Raw genomic sequence first — 20,205 nt, forward strand, 5'->3', positions numbered from 1 at the left:
ATCACAAAAATCACTGTGCCAAAAAGGAACAATCTAGACATAATGGTATCTGTGCTACGGCACAGAAGAACCAGGCCTGGAGGGATTTCCCTGGTCTCTTGCTTCTGAACTCAGTCTCAGCAGAGGCAGAGTCACTTCAGCACACTACCGCTCAGTACTCAAGTGGCTTCCTCCATAGTCTTTCTTGGAGCACCACAACTGGATTCGGAGAAAAGAACACCATGGACTGTAACCATGGGAAACATCTAGCTTCAGGAAGCAAAACTGTCAACTAAATCATAAATCCTCCCCTCAACAAGCAAATGATAAAATCCAAGCTAAAACGATATAGACTGCAGGGGGTGGGAGATCTTGAAATATCTTGCTAATACTTCCAAATAAAAGTATTTGCCACCTTTTAAGTTCTTTTATTATGTAGCTTTAGGCTCTTAACACAGTATAGCACTATGAGGTATTATTATTTTATTAGATATTTGTACAGAGCCCATCACCACACATTTAGATGTTTACAGTCAATTTTTTAAACAGACAATACACACAAACATATGAGTAACCCATAGGGGTGGCTCAGTGGAATTACCACTCTTTGGGCTATATTCTCTGCACCCAAGAGCTGTAAATTGCTATGATGACAATTATTTAACAGTCTGCTAAATGACCTGTTCAGAGATGGCTCCTAATAACAATAGACTAAAAATTGAATAAATTAAGACATTCTGCATTAAAAATAGGTCTTTTTGGAAACAGAAGGCACCGTCTACAGACATGGCGGGGCAAATTGTCCCCATGATTATACCTATGCAACCATACGGTAACCTGTGTGGGGGATGGGTTGCAGAGCTGTCAGAGTTTGGCCTATAACTTCTTATTAATTTTGTTGGGAATTTTTCATTCACTAACACAGAGGCAGCGGTGTACTAGCAGACAGAGTCAGGAGAAGTGAATTCTATCAGCTTGCTTGCTGTGCGACCGTAAGCAATTCAGTTCACCTTTCTGTGCCTCAATTACCCCAACAGTGAAATGGGGATACTTGTAAAGCATTTTGAGCTCTACAAAGGAAGTGAAACAATGGCAAACGAATATTTTAATAAATGCATATAAGAAGGTTAGTAGCATCAATAGCATGGGACAAATGCATGATTTATTACTGTTTTCTACACAAGAATTCTAAATGGAGCAAGTGGAATATAGGCCAGATGGTCAGGTTGTTGGATGAAATTTCTGTGAAGTAAACAAAGGGGCTTAAATCTATTCCAACTTTTTTTCTGGCAGAAACATGATAAAACTGTGAAATATCCTGGATTCACCAAACATAGAAAATAAAAACACTAGGCTAGAGAAAAAAAACCAAGGGAGGCAAGTACATAATTTCATGCTTTGGTATAACAGCTTGACAAACAATAAATGTACGAACTATACAAAACTGGGAAAATGGCCAAAATGGTGTGAGATATTTAAACTTCTTACAACATCCAATTAGAATTCACATTTGTTGTATTTGTTTTTGTATATTACACACAGAAAATAAAAAATGAGCAGGAAACAACTTTCCATGGATGAGACTTCCACATTTATTTTTCTTGAAAATGGCAGTGAAGTATCCTATGAAAGAGGCAGGGAATGAGAAAAGTGTAGATATACGTGACTGTACTTTGTGCTTCAAAATTACACTATTCATTTCAAAAACAAAAATGATCTATTTTTAAATTTATAACAGTTCCTTGTATTTTCCTTTTTTGTTTAAAGATGACAGCTTTCCATACCTGTTTTCAAATGAAACACTGCATAACAAATGATGGCACTTTTAACCAATGTGACGTTTCCATATTTACACCAGTGAAAGAAATTTACAAGACGTAAGAGCAGACAATCTCGACATTTAGTAATAGCAATAAAACAAGAAGGGCATCCATTTTATTCTTCTGTACAAACTATCATAACAAGACTTTTATTCACATTTTAAAAATCAGCTTGAATTTTATCTGACCTACACATTTTCCAAATTCATTTTACTCAATTCTCAAACCTTTCATCACATGGCCCACACCTTCACCAGACTACAGGAACTACAATTAGATCTAATGTCTAAACAGAGCAAGAAGTTCTCCCTTCCAATTTCTCTCTCACCTTCCTGATAAGTCCTTGAAAATACTCCTCCTTGTTCCTCCTTTCCCTTCACTTTCACATTTCACCATCCAAAACAGCAAACTGGCCATTCCATTTCTTCCCCAGCAAGACTAGAAGCTGTAGCATTCCTCTGTGTGACCTTCTGATGCTACACCCAAGAATCAGGTGACCCTGGGTATTGTTCTGCTCTGTAAGAGGGCCGTCTAGTGGAATAGAAGTCTACGTAATTTGTGGTTGATTTCAGTCCATATTGTGTCATGTAATCTGTGGTAGCTGGAAAATGAACTCGATCATCAAAATAGGGGTCTTCATAGCTATGTGGGGACTGCAAATACAATCTGTATGCATCATAGTTCTTTCTGTTGGAGTCATCTTGACTGTAGTACAACTGCTGATGCTGTTGACAAAATGGACAAATAAAAATTAACTGAAAAATATTTCAGTTTCTTTTTCTACCTTTGGGTGAGACTTCAGAGTTGTGTGTATAATAGGCTTTATTGCATAGATGTAGCTATATATTATCCCTTCATGCAATGGAGTGGTGTGGTGACGTCTTTGCATACTGATCTCTAAAACGTTACTCTTTTAAGTCACTATGATTTTTCAGACCCATAACTCTCAGTGGGTGCAGCTCCACCAATTGGGCCAGTATCCCACAGAAGATTTTTTTTTTTTTTTTTAAATGAGCGTGAAGTCTAACCAAGGGTTAGATGAAAGAGTGGAAAATTTTTTTCACACTCCCCCGCCCAATCTACTCTACATCCTCCATAAGTGCAACTACACCCACATGGAATCACAGGTCTGGGGGGAGAAGTAGAAAACCATATTTACTATCGAACATTCAGATAACAAAAGTATCTTTAGACTGCATGGATTATGACTCTCCCTTCAGAAACTGCAAAAAAGGCAAGTCAGGAAATGGGTCTCACAACCAGCCACAAGAAGAATAGATGAATAATTAAGTCAAATGATTAAAAAAAGGAAATACAGAGGCAATGAACTGGTAAGTTATTTCTAGATACAATAACACTCTCTAAAAAACTATTTATTAGAAGTGCTTTCTGTGAAGCATGTGTGTAACATGCAATGATATACTCTCCCTTTAGTTCTGCTAAAACAAACAGTACTATCATTATATGGTGAGCCTTGCTATCACTATTCTTTTAAAATGAGATTTCAAAAATTACCTGTAGCCGTCTGTTTTGTTCTCTTGCTGGTGAGGAATAGGAACTGATGTAAATTGGTGAAGGTTTGCTGGACCCTGTAAGAAAATATAGGCACTGTAAAAACTAGATGTTGACAGACATTAAATGATAAAATACTATAACAAATGAAAGTGGCACATGTATATTTAGAAACTTTCACATCCTGCTAGTCCCTCACTGTGTTGAAATCAGTGGAACTGTTTTACAAGGGCCTGACATGGTCTACTATATCAAGATAGTGTCATTACTGTCATGACAGCTAAAGTATTAATGACGATGGCTAAACTGTGCACCGTGCACATTATTGTGGTTTTAAAAAAAATAAAATCTAAAACCTTTCCTTCTAATTTATTTCTGTGGCACTGGGATTGAGGCTTTCCTTATGCTGAACATGAAGGCAGAGTCCACTGGAACATATTTAAGGTTACAGTTGGGAATTTTTTTTGTTTTCTGTGGCTATTTTAATAGGTTTCTCTCCGTAAGTCTGAGGTGAAGAGAGAGTTGGCACCTGACCACAGAGATAGGTGAAGCGTGAGTATTTTCTGTCCTCCATTTATATCTATAAATAACTTAGAGTGAGGAATCTATCCCAGCTAGGAAGTGAACCAAGATTTATGGGTCCAAAAGTAGAAGAATTACTAGTTGGGGTAAAGGAGACTCTCCATTAGCTGTCAGCAGCAGTAGAACCTTAATCTTCTTCCTAGGGTGTTGCCACTGGAGGACAAAATCATTACCCTCGGTGAAAATAAAAAATGAATCATCATAAAGAGGAGCAGTAACTGAACATTGGCAGTAAAATGACTTCCTCAGATATGTACTCTGAGGGCTTGTACTTAGGACTTCTGGATTGTAAAGCATGAGCTTTTACTGCCTGAACTAAAAGTTGAGGTAATTATCTAAACGCAGGAACAGAGTCACATAATTCTTTATATATGTTTTAGCCATTACAGGGAACAAAACATCATGGTGTTAGTGTGGGCTACAATAAGTTATGTGAGAGCAGAATGTTTTGAACTCAAGACAGACTAGAAACCACGAATTCCTCAATTCTAATCTTTGCTCTGCCATCAACTCCACCTGTTGCTTTGATCAAATTACCTGACGATTAGCTTACACCTTAGATTCCCCTTATGTAAAATGGTGATATGCCATCTATCATCTACCTCAAAAGGAACAAACCCCAGACCTATAACAAATTAGTTTACTCGAGGCCGAAAAACAAACAAACCAAAAAAATAAAACAGAAAAGTTACGTGATGTGTCTATGGAAAAACTGTTACTTTACAACAATGCTGGCCGGACAAATAAATCTCACAATATATGTTTTAACAGGCATTTCCTTAGAAAAGAACATTGTATTTGCAATGTAGCATTCCTGATGTAAAACATCCATTTACTGCCATAGTAACCATACAACAGTAGTGGGAAATCACAGCTTAAAAGACAACAGTACAAATGAGATCTGTCCCTCAGCAGCAGTTAAATTGCCTCAGGATTTTTTTGTTGTTGTTTAATAAACCAGCTTTTTAAATAAGGAATTTATGTTTTTCCCTGTTCACTCTGCCCTACTTGGAGAGCATAATAATATGTAAGACAGTTGAGATCAGGCAGAATATGAAGTCTTGACATATTCCCCCCTAATATTTATGAATAAAGCCATAAAATAAAAATTAATATTCAACATGATTTGATAATAAATGTTCAGTTTGGTATAATCAAAGATCACTTTTAAATGGTAAGCCCCACCCGTTTTATTATTCACTGAACCACAACCTTCCCACATTTTTAAAGACAAATATGTAACCTGATCTCTTCTTTTTTGGGTTAATTGGGCATTTCTAAGAGAAACAGCAAAAAATAACCAAAACAAAACCCTCATTTCTGACACACACACACAGTAAAATTCATAAATAAAAATCAACACAAAAACAATGTAAAAAGTGCAGAAGCTTAAGTAACTGAATCTCAGGGCAGGTGAGATGTCAAGATACATGCCAGTTTTTACTTACACAAATTCCTTTGCAGCACAATATTTAAGCTGGCTTCAAATTTTATTACATTGATGCATTGTTTTTAAAACAAATGCAAAACAACAGTATAAAACGGTCATATCTGGGAAGAAAAGTGATTTGCTCAAGGAATCAATGGTGAACAACTGACATAGCATTATTGTTCAAGATAATTTTGTTGCTGCTGAGGAATGCAACAAAAATAGTCCAATCACTAGTTTTAACTGCACACAGTACATTGTCCCAGGCCGAAAGAGTATTTTAGAAGCATTTTGTTTTGAGTAAATCTAACTGGTCTCTTACCAGTATATATGTCTTTATGCGTAACAACATCACCTTGGCTATTGTAATACTGCATAGAAGGTTGTGTCCTATTGTATTCAGAACGAGGTTCTCTAATTCCTAACAGTGCTGGCGATGAAGATGTGCTGCCAACTGATGAAAAGGAGGTAAGAGAAAGAAAGAGCATCAGTGTCTGAAAAAACCTTAGGGAAATGAGAGTGATAGCTGGAAATATGACAACGAGTTTGGTTATAGAATCATCACCACTCTCAAAAATATTGTCTGGTACAAGTGAGGCCAAATGTCTTTAACAACCAAAGAATCATGAGAACATTGAATGACCACACTGCATCAGACAAATGGTGCATCTAGCGCAGTATCCTATCTTCTGTCTGTGGCCAATGCCAGATCCTTCAGAGGGAATCAAGAGAACAGGGCAATCATCAGCTTCTGGTAGCTAGATGCTTAGGACACCCAGAGCATGAGGCTGCATCCCATATTATTTTGGCTAATAGCCATTGATGGACTGATCCTCCATGAACTTATCTAATTTTTTTAAAAACCAGTTATACTTTTGGTCTTCACAACATCTCCTGGCAATGAGTTCCACAGGTTGATTGCGTGTTGTTTGCTTTAAACCTGCTACCTATTATAATCAGTGGGTGACCTCTGGTTCTTGTGTTATGTGAAGGGGTAAAAAATACTTATTAACTTTCTCTATACCATTCATGATTTTGTAGACCTCAATCATACGCCCCCTTTTTTCCAAGCTGAAAAGTCCCAGTCTCATTAATTGCTCCTCATATGGAAGTTGTTCCATACCCCTAATTATTTTTGTTGACCTTTTCTGAACCTTTTCCAATTTCAATATATCTTTTTTGAGATGGGGTGACCACATCTGCACGCAGTATTCAAGGTGTGGGTGTACCAAGCATTTGTATAGTGGCACTATGATATTTTCTATCTGATCTATCCCATCCCTAACGGTTTCTAACATTTTTAGATTTTTTGACTGCTGCTGCACATTGAGTGGATGTTTTCAGAGAACTATCCACAATGACTCCAAAAACTCTTTCTTGAGTGGGAACAGCTAATTTAGGCCCCATCATTTTGCATGTATAACTGGAATTGTTTTCCAATGTGCATTACTTTGCATTTATCAACACTGAATTTCATCAGCCATTTTGTTTCATAGTCACCCAGTTTTGTGAGATCCTTTTACTCCTTGCAATCTGCTTTAGACTTAACTATCCAGAGTAATTTTATGTCATCTGCAAATTTTGCCACCTCACTATTTACCCCTTTTTCCAGATCATTGATGAAAATGTTGAACAGCACTGGTTCCACACAGATCCTTGGGGAACACCACTATTTACCTCTCTACTTCTAAAAACTGACCATTTATTCCTACCGTTTCCTGTCTTTTCCTGTCATGAGAGGACCTTCCTTCTTATCCCACGACTGCTTTCTTTGCTTAAGAGCCTTTGGTGAGGGACCTTGTCAAAGGCTTTCTGAAAATCAAAGTACATTATATCCACTGGATCACCCCTGTGTACATGTTTATTGACCCCTTCAAAAAATTCTAACAGATTGGTGAGGCTTGATTTCCCTTTACAAAAGTTGTGTGGACTCTTCCCCAACAAATTGTGTTCATTTATGGTAATTTTGTTCTTTACTGTAGTGTCAACCAATTTGCCTGGTACTGAAGTTAGGCTTATTGGCCTGTAATTGCTAGGATTGCTTCTGGAACCTTTTTAAAAATTTGCATCAAATTAATTATCCTCCAGTCATCTGGTACAGAAGCTGATTTAAGTAATAGGTTACATACCACACTTAGTAGTTCTGCAACTTCATATCTGAGTGCTTTCAGAACCCTTGCGTGAATACCACCTGGTCTGGGTGACTTATTACTGTTTATCAATTTGGTCAAAAACCTCCTCTAATGACACCTAATAGTTCCATATATTTGCTACACAAAAAGATTAGCTGAGGTGTAAGAATTTCCCTCACATCCTCTGCGGCGAGGACCAATGCAAAGAAATCATTTAGCTTCTCTGCAATGGCCTTGTGTTCCTTGAGTCCTACTTTAGCACCTCGATTGTCCAATGGCCTCAATGATTGTTTACCAGGCTTCCTGATTCTGAGGTACTTAAAAACATTTTTGTGTCTTGCTAGTTGCTCTTCAAATTCTTTTTTGACTTACCTAATTATACTTTTATGCTTGACTTTATTTATGTTCCTTTATTTTCCTCAGCAGAATTTAACTTCCGATTTTTAAATGCTCCCTGTTTGCCTTTAACCACTTCTTTTACTGGGTTGTTTAGCCATGGTGGCACTTCTTTGGTCCTCTTACTATATTTTTTAATTTGAGACATACCTTTAATATGAGCCTCTGTTGTGCAGTTTTTAAAAAGTTTCCACGCAGCTTGCAGGCATTTCACTCTTGTGACTGTACCTTTTAATTTCCATTTAACTAGTTTCCTCATTTTTGTGTAGTTCCCCTGTCTGAAGTTAAATGCTACTGTGGAGGGGTTCTTTGGGATTTTCCCTCCCACAAGGATGTCAAATGGTTGCTACTACTAAGTGGTTCAGCTATATGCACCTCTTGGACCAGATCCTGTGCTCCACTCAGGACTAAATCAAGAATTCTCTCTCCCCTTGTGGGTTCCAGGACTAGCTGCTCCAAGAAGCAGTCATTAATGTTGTTTTGAAACTTTATCTCAGCATTCTGTCCTGAGGGGACATGGACCCAGTCAATACAGGGACAGTTGAAATCCCCCATTATTATTGAGTCTTCTATTTTTGTAGTCTCTGTAATCCGGAGAATTCACAATCATCACCACCAGCCTAGTCAGGTGGTCAATACTATATTCCTACTGCTATACTCTATTATTCAAGGGTGAAATTTCTATCCATAGAGCTTCTATTGTATCATTTGATTCATTTAAGATTTTTACTATATCTGACTCCATTCTTTCTTCTACATATAGTGCCACTCCCCCATCAGCATGATCTACTCTGTCATTCCTATATGTTTTGCACACTGGTATTACTGTGTCCTATTGATTATTGTTGTTCCACTAATTTTCTGCGATGCCTATTATATCAATATCCTAGGCATTCAAGTTTACCCATCTCAATATTTAGACTTTTTGCATTTGTATACAAGCACTTACAAATTGTGTCATTTTTTAACTGCCTACCATTATGTGATGCAATTGAACGGGGACTCTTTCATTTGACTGTTTCTCTTCAGTTTCTACCTGTACTTTATCAACATAGAGTATCCCCATTAATAGACCCTCCCCTATGGGATGTTTCTGTCCGAACTGTGTGCTTCTCTGAATCTGTTGGCTTTCCACTAGCCCCTTAGTTTAAAAACTCCTCTATGACCCTTTTTAATTTTACATGCCAGCAATCTGGTTCTGCTTTGGTTTAGGTAGAGCCCATCTTTCCAGTATAGGCTCCTCCTTCACCAAAAGGCTTCCTAGATACTAATAAACCTAACCCCCTTCTCCCTATTCCACTGTTTCATCTATGCATTGAGACCCTGCTGCTCTGCCTGTCTAACTGGCCCTGTGTGGAACTGGAAGCATTTCAGAGAATGCTACCGTGTAGGTCCTGGACTTCAATGTCTTACCTCGCAGCCTAAATTTGGCCGCCAGGACCTCTCCTCCCCAGCACTGCACATATCTTGATGTCTTGAGAGATCCACAACCTTCACATTTGGCAGGTAATTCACTAAGCGGTTCTCCTGGTCATCAGATACCCAGCTATCTATATTTCTAATGATCAGATCTCCTCCCATTACTATTACCAGTCTCTTCCTAATAACTGAGATTCATGTCTCCTAACAACAAACACTTTGAAGGAAGTATTATAAATATTATATGTATGAATCATACTGTGTTTTGTTTTGTAACAAAATATAAAAGAAAACCCTTAATTCCAATGCACTGGTCTGAAAAGCAAGACTGAGAAGTAATCTAAGGGCTAAAAACTGTAATATCACTGAAAGTAAGGTAGGCACATTCAAAGGTACCCTGAAGTTCTAAAAGAGACATACTAGATCCCCCTCAAATAGAAAAGCCCTTCAGGCAACCTGTCTACAAAGAGGGATATTAACTGACCTGACTGAATGATAGGTGACATTTGCTGATTTGTTGTAGATAAGGAGGGATGTGATTTGAATCTGTCTCGTTCTAATGTTGATACTGGTGTAATAAAATGATTTTGATTCCATCCATCCTGTGGAGTGGGAAAAGGAGTATGTCAAATGAATTACACTTCATTAAAATTAATGGTTCAGAATCATTGTGAAGTTGTTTCCACGTGAATGCTAATTTTGTCAGAACCATACTTGTAAATTTACCTTTTTATAAATGCTACGGAGGTCTCGGTATTGCCATAATGTATTCAATACCTGAGCTGCTGCCTTGACCACTTTCAGCGATGATCTAAGAAGATAAAGAATATTACATTGACTCTTGTAAAGAAAGTGCATGTATGCATTACAGCTTGAAACACTATATGAAATGGGCTGGGTAGTCTCAGCTTAAGGCCCATTGAACAGATTCCGTGTCACAAAAATTCCACTACTGCAACTAACAGTCATACTGGAAGTCTCAGCAAAGAGGTTGTATAGGACTGTAAGACATAGCTTTACACTAGAAGTGATCCCTTCAGGTGAGCCTTGAAACACATGAAAAAGCAGTATGGGTATGTCTACAACACAAAAAAAAAAGCGGTGGCTGGCTTGGGCTCGTGAGGCTTGGGCAGCGGGGCTGTTTCATTGCTTTGTAAACGTCTAGGTCCCAGAGCTCAGGCTCCAGCCCGAGCCCAGAAGTCTACACAGCAATGAAACAGCCCCACAGTCTGAGCCGGAGCCAGCCGGCATGGGCCAGCCGTGGGTTTTTCTTTGTTGTGTTGACATACCCTATGGGGTAGTCAGGGCTGCTAGTATCTATGGTGTACATGTTTGTGAATAAACTTCTCTCTCTAGGACTGTCAATCCAGCACACTTCATGAAAGCAAATGTTACACAAAATAACATTAAATTATATCATAATAAATCATTTACACTTCTGCCTTTAAAGCAATCATCCCATACAAATATAAAGATTATTGTAGGCAGGGCTGGTAGCTAGTAATAACATTGCCCGTCTCTTCCCATTATAAGAGCCTGTTTTCAGTTTCTTATAACTTTGCCATACTTTACCATTTGGGCTGAAATGTTCTGTGTCAGGTCTCTGCCTCAGGCTATTTATTTATTTATAAATGAATGATTCAATTTCAGCAGTTTGCAGGAAGAAGCTAAGGAAAAAAATACATGCTAAAAAATTCTGGGGACCTTTTCTATGACAAGCAATAGCACTCCCGTGCATTGGAACAGGAACTTGCAATATGGCAGGGGGTAGCCTTTGTATCAGGGATATGCCTTTTGCTGTCCCTGTAAAAATCTACCTCAGTTTAACCAAGTTATAAACCTTAAAAACAAAAACAAATCGCAGTTCCCACATGCTCAGTAGAGACTTAGATTTTAGCAGCTAAATTCCCCAAAGATTTCATCTTCACTGAGCATGTTCCATCCCCTAGCTGACAGGACTGTGCATGCACCATCCCCACAGAGTGACTAGAGGGGGATGGGAGAGAGAAACCATGACTTAGTGCTGGGATGGTGAGTAAAAAAACAAAACAAACAAACAAACAGATGAGCTGGACAAGGAGGCTGAGCTTAGGGACCAGCGGGGGTGAGGAACAGGGGCAAGGAAGAGAGGAGATAGATCTGACAAGAAACGGTTACTTAACTGCGGTTCTGTGAGGTGTGATGCAGACTGGCTATATAAGGCAGTGCTACCCCAACCCCCCTCAGATGCATTTTCAGTGAGCTAAGCACAAGTCCCAACAACTGAAGATGCAGCAGGTACCCCAAGATGTCATGGACAGAAGCGAGTGTTGGTTGAATTCTACGAGCCAATGACCACGCTGAAAACAGCTTCCTTTTAGCTGAATAGGCCATTCTGGTAGAAGACTTTCTATTGCTGAGTAGGGCCTGTTCAGCTGTCACCAAACCCTGCTCTTAGTCCTCATTTAGCCACAAAGCTACCCCAGGAGAAGTAGGAGACTGAATGCAATGTGAGACTGTGACACTCTGTGAGCAGGTCAGGATGGAGAGGATGGGGTATGGGAGACTGAACTGACAATGTGGGAAAGTCAGAGAACGAGCACTGCCTCAGCCATGCTGGGACAATGAGAATGAACTTGGTCCAATCTGCTTTTAGCTTGAGGATAATCTGTGGGATGATCAGGTTTGGGGAAAAAGCATACAGGCAGGCCAAATGCCAGCTGAGATGGAAAGCATTGGACAGTGAGCCCAGACTGAGGCTCCTTGAGAGCAAAACAGGTGATGTTTCCTGTTGCCCCTTGCAACAAACAGGCTGATTGTCGGAATGCCCCACGCTATGGATATGACCCAGAGGACACTTGTCTTCAGAGACCATTAGGGAAAAATTCCTGCTCAGTTGGTCTATGAGATGATTCAGGACTCTGGGCAATTGGTCAGCTATTGGTTAGTGCTCTCTGTAATGGGCTTCACTCACCACTGTAGCACCTCCTGCTGGCTGTCTTGGGAATTAGCTCTGCATGTTAATACACCCTCTTCGGGTGGTGCCTTGCTGCTATCACTCCTGGTCTAGGACCCATGTCTCTCCAAGGACTGCAGCATCCTCTTCTGCAACACATACTGTGCTCCCCACTTCCCGGACCTGCAGTCTGCTGTTCAGCCATTTCCCTTAGTGGCTACTGCAGTGAATTGTCTGGCCACTTCCTTATGCCCTAGCATCCTCTTTGACCTTGCCTCAGGGCCTCAGCAGCCAGCCAGGAGCTCTCTCGCTCTCCCGGTCCCTGCTAGCAGCACTACTCTGTCCAGGGTGCTGGCAGTTCTCTCAGCCCTCCAGAGACAGAATCCTTCCTCCCTGGGCTCCCAGCAGAGAACTGCCAGCCTCTGCCCTGCAGATCCCTTTTTATATGGGCCTGCTTGGCTGCTCCCATCAACCCTTCTGTAATGGCTGCCTCCAGTGCAGCCTCCCTAGGGCTGCTTTTAACCCCTGCCAGTAAGGGGCAGCTGCCCCATCACACTCTCCTTGATGCAGAACTGCCACAACCTGATTGCCTCTTGGGACAGAATCCTGGAACACATTCCTCCCTGCTTGTTCACATAATGCATTGCGGTGGTATCGTAAGTATGTGAACCATCGAGCCCAATACGGTCCAGAAAAGCATGACATGCATTGCAGAAGGCCTGAAGCTCCAGCAAATTGATAAGGACTCCTGCTCCAATCACAGACCTTGAACTTTCAGCAACCCCAGGTGTGCTGCCCATCAGGGAGGCAACAGTGACAGCAGACCTGGTTCACAAGGGCCAGAGGGAATGCCCTGGCAAACGTTCTCTGGACACATCCACTACTGCAAGGAGTCCAGGACCAGTTGAAACAGACAAACCAATCTGTCTAGGGGGTGAAGAGTCGGATGTAAACCATCCTGAGCCACATTTGGAGAGGCGTGAAGATGCAACTTTGCAACTTGACCATCTGGATGTAAGCTATATTAAGGGTACTAATTAGCTATATACAACTAGAAAAGTCACTAAAAATAGAGGGTTTGCAAGGTGAAAATCACACAGAACTCTGACTTCAGCTGGGGTGGAAGAAGGAACAGAGGGAGGTCAAGGTGGCATTGCCTCATATAGCTACAGGAAGTGCTATAGCACAAGGCATGAGTGCCTCTCATCTATGGGTTCTGCTAGGTAAAATTTACGGCTCTGGTTCGTACACACCTAAGTGGAATACAGACAGGGGCGGCTCTAGATATTTTGCTGCCCCAAGGACGGCGGCATGCTGCGGGGGGCACTCTGCCAGTCGCCGGTCCCGCGGCTCTGGTGGACCCTCCGCAGGCATGCCACCGAAGGCTGTCTGCCTGCTGCCCTCCCGGCGACCTGCAGAGCGCCCCCCTGCGGCATGCCACCCCAAACATGTGCTTGGCGTGCTGGGGCCTGGAGCCTTCCCTGAATACAGAGCTGCATCTACCTGAAGAAGGAGCTGAGGTTCAGGGGTGGAGAACTGTGACTGACTGCTCAAAGAGACTGGAATAAGGAGCCTGGAGACTGAAATTGGATGAGAAACCTGGGCAGATAGATTGGGACTAGGTGTCAGTGGGGAGTGAGGAGGAATGTGTGCTGTAGACTGGACAAGAAGCCAGGAGTAGGGCACAGGGATTGATTGGTCAAGGAGACTGGGACTGGGATAAGAAGCCATGGGAATGGGTAGGCAAGGGGACTGGGACAGGGCAAGGAGCTAATGGTTAGGTAGAGACAAGATTGGGACAAGTTGGAGAGGATGGGGCAGAAGAGGGTCAAGCTTGGAGGAAATGGTTAGATCACTGTCTCCTGCACAGCCTGGAATGGTAGCCAAGATCTGTGAGTCTCACCATTCCTCTGCTTTCAGAAAATACATATGAAACCTACAGGCAAAATGTCCCATGCCCCTCTAGTGCTGGTCATTCAGTGTGCAGGACGGACCTTCTCTGGAAATAAATCAGAGTAGTGTGGTAAAGGAGGCTCTTGTCTTTAGGATCCATGCATCTTTTGTTGCACAAATTGGAAGGTGTGCCATGAATGAGGCAGGAGACTGCTACAACAGACAGGAGGGCCTCATGGTAATAGCAGTTGAATGCTGCCCTGAAGAATTGGATTTTATCACTCCCTCTACCACAGAGTTTCCATGTGATACTAGTCAGGTCATCTAATTCAAACTTCACAGGTGGCCATTACTTAGGCACCCTTAATTTTCTGGCTGCCCAACTTGGTACCCTTGGAGTCTGATTTACAGATGTACCGAGTACTCACAACTGCAACTAAAGGTAATGGGAGCTGGGCTTTGAGCATATAAAATGCTATGTAATCGTAAGTACTCTGAATAATTAGGCTGTATGCATCTCATATTGGTCACTCAAAATTAGTGGATACTGTTGACCTTAATCTTGCTGTGCCTTAGGTCCTCAGCTGTAAAAAAAAAAAAGGATAATACCTTCTCATCTCACAGGGTTATTACGAAAATAAAATTAATTAATGATTGGGAAGCATTCAGATATTACACTGATGAGCACCATAGAAAAGTCCATGAAGAAATTAAGAATTCTTTTTTCAGAGCAGGATTTGGGTAGTGTGCAGTAAGACCTAGGACCAAACACTGAACAATAGGAGAAAACAAAATATTGAGGAACTGCTCATTAAGTGAGCAACCTCCATGCTGTGAATGGATTGAGACAGAGGTTCTGTGGAAAAACTAATGTGATCATATATAATTAAATACTTTATCACAATATTATGAACAAGGGGGCCAGATTAGGGTTCCACAGGCAATCTTAATTCTGGCATTTCCTAACTCCTACTTGCCTGACTTTTCAATCTTAATAATGTTCTATTAACTTTTGTGTGTGTGTTTAATATTCATAATATCATTTTAAGATACTTTTATTTTATAGCTCCAATTAATCTGACTACAGTATATCACTGTACAGAAACTTTATATGGAGAATACTGTACAATGTAAAAGATTGGCAAATACAATATGAAAATAATACAGTTTGCAGCTGTGGGAGACTGCTCGTCTTATCAGCAAACCTGAACCAAAGGAACAAATCCTTTTTCTGCAGGAAATGCACTTTACAAGTTTTGTTTTCTTGTTTTTATCTGAAATGGATTCAAGAAACATGTTGCTTGCAAATCTAGCTGCCCACTTGCCTGTCACCCCTTCCTTTTGTTATGTTCACCAGTTTTTCTATTCCTCCTGTGTCAGCCAAAGCTTTGGCATTTTCCATGTTTTTACTGGTGACCTCATGCAAAGCACAGCAGATTGCTGCTACAGTCTCATCAGACAATATGCTTGGGCCATTGCCTCCTGGAAGGCGATTCACCAGATCTCGCATAGCGTATTTACCTACAAAAATCCATAAACCAAGTTAGGAAATGCACTTTGCAATTTACATTTGAAACATAAGCACTCTGACAAAAAATATATGTCTAAAAGCAACAATGAGGAAAGCAGAATAAAAAAATCAACACTAAGTGGAAAACTGAACTAATTCAGATTGCACACAGAGGCAAGAAACACTGTAATGTAATTTGCTAAATGAAAAATACATTGCGTTTTTCTTCTGGATTAGGAAAAGACTGATAAAAATAAAAATGTTACAAAGATCACTTAAGCATCTTTCAAACAACTTAAATTTTATAGAAATGTGTAAAACATTACACTTGTGCATATTCCAGTCTTCTTTAGGCAGGACTTGAATTGATAGGTGGTTATTGCATGATCACATTTCATTGCTTCTGACTGTGATAGTTTAAAAAAAGTTAAATAAAGGAATAAAAGGTTGAGAAAACATTGGACCTTGCTATCACTTACCCTTTCCCCTAATTCAAGTCGTGCCTTAGTTGCTGACAGATACTATGATTATTTGAAACTCTTCATGCCTTTAGATGGACACAAACCACCACTTGACCAGAAACTAGCACAAATAAAATTGTTTAACAATGTTTATGTACGCTGTAGGATATATGCTGATGCATCCATACAGGAAGAAATGCAATAAAGAATTTGGCTAAATAAAGTGGGATAGAAGGCATAACTTGGCCTTAATACTGGATAGTTTAGAAATAGGAATTATTGATCAGAAGTAGAATTGCTACAGGAAAAATGACATTATTTCTCATCACTGGGGGGCAGTGCTCATACTGAGATTTCCTTTTAGAGAGGTGTGCAGAAGCCTTTCTGTAGTTTTGGAGGTATTACCAGACATTCTGTTCACCTCATTTATCACCCGTAAAAGATTAGATCTCAGCTCTTTCAGATTTCAATTACCAACTGACAAACAGGAATAATCACTTTGCAAACAAAGGAAATTAACTAAAGCTAAAAGTAAATATTTTTTTTGGTTAGCCTGCTTTGATAACTGAATGGCTATTAATGGATTTTTATTGAAGACATATATTTATTTATATATAATGGTGAATAATGGATAGATGGGATAAATTGTACATACAGGTATTAACTTTGTATTTGCGTAATGTGTTGGGGGAGACATTCTGATCCTTAACCACAAAAGAAATGCTACTGAAAGTAACTTCTTTTTAAGCATACTAGAAAACTGCAATATTTTTTAAAACTAGACAACTCAGGATATATTGATACTGTGACTCCACCTGCCTTGAGGGAGCTAACCAAAAGGTGAAGTGGTAGCACCTTTGGTGTAGTACCTGTGGAATTCAAATCTACTTTGACATTTGCTAGAATGTTTATATCCTCACATTTAAAAACAAACAGATTTTTCCTCAAGGCTTTTATTTAAAAAAAACCCTGTATATAACGTTATTATTTCCATAATTAGACACTTTCTCCTCTTTCCTTGGTTGGATCTTTCATCTGTTTATCTTATCTGTCTACTTTTTGGAAGATTTTGATTATTATATTGTTTGTAGATATGTGCAAAACATTAGGTACACACATTTTCCAAGTATAACAGGTCTATTTTAAGGTGATAATTAATTTTTGCAAATATGTTTTTCAGAGCAAAAACATGCCAAACCTCATTTTTGTTAAATATTTCTTCACATACAAATTTAGGAAATGCAGAGTTATGTAAAACAAAGTTGGCAAAAGTATATTGCAAAATTCCAAGAAACAAAAATTGTAACCCCCTCAGCACTTCTAATGTTATTTTGATGTTATTTATTTAGATTGGAAAAAAAAATCAAACTCTGCAGTCCACATACAATACTTAAAATTCCCAGAAGAATAGTTATATTAATCCAGTTAAATCTGGGTATGTCTATTTTGCAGAAAAAAGATCTGTGGCAGCGAGTCTCAGAGCCCAGGTCATCTGATTCAGGCTTGTGCTATGGGGCCAAAAATAGCAGACTAGATGTTTAGGCTTGAGCCTGAACTCTGAGACCTGGCAAGAAAGGCGGGTCTCAGAGCCCCAGCTCCAGTCTGTCTGTGAATCTACATTGCTGCTTTTAGCCCATTGTGTGAGCCCCATAATCCTCAGTCAGTTGACCTAAGCTCTGAGACTTGGCGCCACAGGTCTTTTTTTGCAGTATAGATATACCCTCCATTGCCACTGACCCCACTATCATAGCCCAAACCACACAAAAACAATTATCCCATACTAATCAATAACCCCATTCCCTTCTCAAAATTCTGTAGAAACTAGATTGGTTTTGAAGCATGTCTGGAGGCTTAACAAATCCAGGCTCTGGTAGACAGAAGAGGGGGCCCATTCCAGAGCTGAACAGCCTCAGGAAGAATACTATATATCTCTCTCTCCTACATTTAGAGAGGTCCAGCTGGGTATTATCAGGATGCTGCAGACACTGTAGCACACATCTTCTTACTGCCTTCTTGTTCGCCTCATAGAAATTGAGCAAGAGAGGGGAAAGCATAGAACCCTGCAGTATCTCCACACGATAAAGTCTTAGGGTGCATAAATGATAGCCCACAATCACCTGCTGGTGCTCCAAAGTAAAAAGGAGTAAAAACACTTTAAAGGGGCTCCCACCTACTCCTGCAAAAACTTAGAGCCTGTTAATGCCTTATGATCAGCTGTATAGTATGATCAACTATATTTAACTGAAGACAATGTATAGGTCTAATTAAATCAACACAAACTCTATTTGTTCACCAACAGAAGATCACTAACCAATGCAGCTACTGTAGTTTCCATCCCAAGCCTGGATATACAAAGACTCCCAGACTGACCTATGAAACTGAAGACTGTTAATATTACCAAAGCTGCTTCACCAGCGTCTTTCTCAATAATCTTTACCTAAATCACAAAGCAGTGAGTAATTGATCTATAGTTGGCAAGATCATTTTTATGATCATAAAATTATTGCACATCACCCAGACTACTCAGGACGGAGAAGCTTTATAAATAAAATTATTAGAAAACTGTACTTGCAGTAGCATTTACATTTCTGAGCATGCACTGTACCTCTATTTGTACCAGTAACACTGGCCTAATTACCACACTAGTCTAAAAACAAAACCAGCAAGACATTTTTTCCTGTTCAAAAATTAAGATTTTCTGCATCACGACAAATGTTGATAGAGTTAATTTGGACTAGAACAGTCAAGGGTGAGGCATTGCAGCATATGCTGTTCCACTTCCCATGGTTGGAATTGCAAGGTTTCATATCCAGGGCAGGACATGCACTTATATTTCAGCAGAAAAGTATATAAGATGAGAAAGGCACAGGTTGGAGATGAAGAGAGTTCATCATTAGCTTAGAAAAGGGAAATAATTAATGAATTATCTCTAGAAGAGCAGCCCTGTCAATTACATATATATGTGTACTTAGACTTGGAGCTGCTTTCTGGTGGAAACACTTATTATGGCAGGAGAAACAAAACAAAACAAATCTGATATTGTCAGAATGAAGCATTTATTTGTGTGATGAGACCTGAACTGTTAAATCCCTTTATGATACAGGACCTTGTAGCCCTTTGAGAAGGTTACTAGTTAGCTTCCAGAAAGGGGAGCGGTATTTCTCATCATGTTCTACAATGAAAGTTCCTGTATGATTCAGTTTGAATTCAAGCAACTTCTTTCTGCTGTAAGGGGACTGGCTGCACAGGTTGACTAAAGACAAACAAATAAGACAGTGTTGCTCCAAAAAGCTATTTCTGCCAAGAAGCTTAAAATGTACGTGACTCTAATGATGTGATATGATAGATACATAACTAGCTCACATGGTGTATTCTCATCCTAAAATAAGTTTTCTTCAAGCACTGAAGGAAGGATTGCGTTGTGCTGCTATCCCTGCATACTTAAGTATAGTTACATATACTTACCAATAAGCTCCTTATTGCGAACATCTAAAGCCATATTCCTTAAGGCAGTTGCCACAGAAGAAACAACTCTATCATTATCCATTCTCAGAAGTTCCACAAGGATTGGAAGCCCTTTTTCTTTTCTGACAGCAGCTCGAATATATGCTGCAAACTATTACACAAAAGTCAGTTACTTACACATCTACCATATTAAAACAGCATCAATATTATCTTTTACTGTATTACAATTCATACATGTTTTAGTGGGAAAGTTCCAAAGGCAGACACAAGAACTGGGTGCCCAGTTCCCATTACTTGGCGCTGGGAGTTAGGCCTGCCCTCTGTGCCACTGAAATTCTTCTCCTTGTAGAACAATGTTTAAACATATGAATTAATAAAAGAAATGTACTGACAAAGGAGATTAAACCTATTAGAGAGGGAATAGTATTTCAGGAAAAAAATTGATTAAAAATGTCAGTCACAAAAGCTTGAAAATCCCAAATGATATCTGTCAGCTATTTTTGTATAGCAAAGAAAGCAATGCATATTTTTATCTCTATGGCAAATACATAAAACTGATTAAAAAGAGACATCATGTAGTGCCTTTGCAATGCACCATATGTGAGGGCCACAAGCAGGAGTGCACAGTTGGAATATAGTAGCAAATAATACAAAATTATGCCCTGCTCTTGT

At 39.7% G+C, this 20,205-nt stretch overlaps 1 protein-coding gene across 7 annotated transcripts in view; it reads right to left on the bottom strand.

The window, feature by feature from the left end:
• Positions 1 to 424: 424 nt before the first annotated feature.
• Positions 425 to 20,205, bottom strand: part of PKP4 (plakophilin 4) — a 212,063-nt gene continuing 192,282 nt past the window's right edge. For all 7 annotated transcript variants that reach the window (XM_050969182.1, XM_050969181.1, XM_050969180.1 and 4 more), the window contains 7 exons: positions 19,534 to 19,684; positions 15,423 to 15,618; positions 9,996 to 10,080; positions 9,754 to 9,871; positions 5,645 to 5,776; positions 3,315 to 3,388; positions 425 to 2,524 (listed from right to left, as the gene is read on the bottom strand). In XM_050969182.1, coding sequence (XP_050825139.1) covers positions 2,276 to 2,524; positions 3,315 to 3,388; positions 5,645 to 5,776; positions 9,754 to 9,871; positions 9,996 to 10,080; positions 15,423 to 15,618; positions 19,534 to 19,684 — 1,005 coding nt within the window. In that variant the 3' untranslated portion in view covers positions 425 to 2,275. The remainder of the gene's footprint in view (positions 2,525 to 3,314; positions 3,389 to 5,644; positions 5,777 to 9,753; positions 9,872 to 9,995; positions 10,081 to 15,422; positions 15,619 to 19,533; positions 19,685 to 20,205) is intronic.

Source organism: Gopherus flavomarginatus, chromosome 10 (assembly GCF_025201925.1).
Source record: "Gopherus flavomarginatus isolate rGopFla2 chromosome 10, rGopFla2.mat.asm, whole genome shotgun sequence".
Taxonomy (NCBI): domain Eukaryota; kingdom Metazoa; phylum Chordata; order Testudines; family Testudinidae; genus Gopherus; species Gopherus flavomarginatus.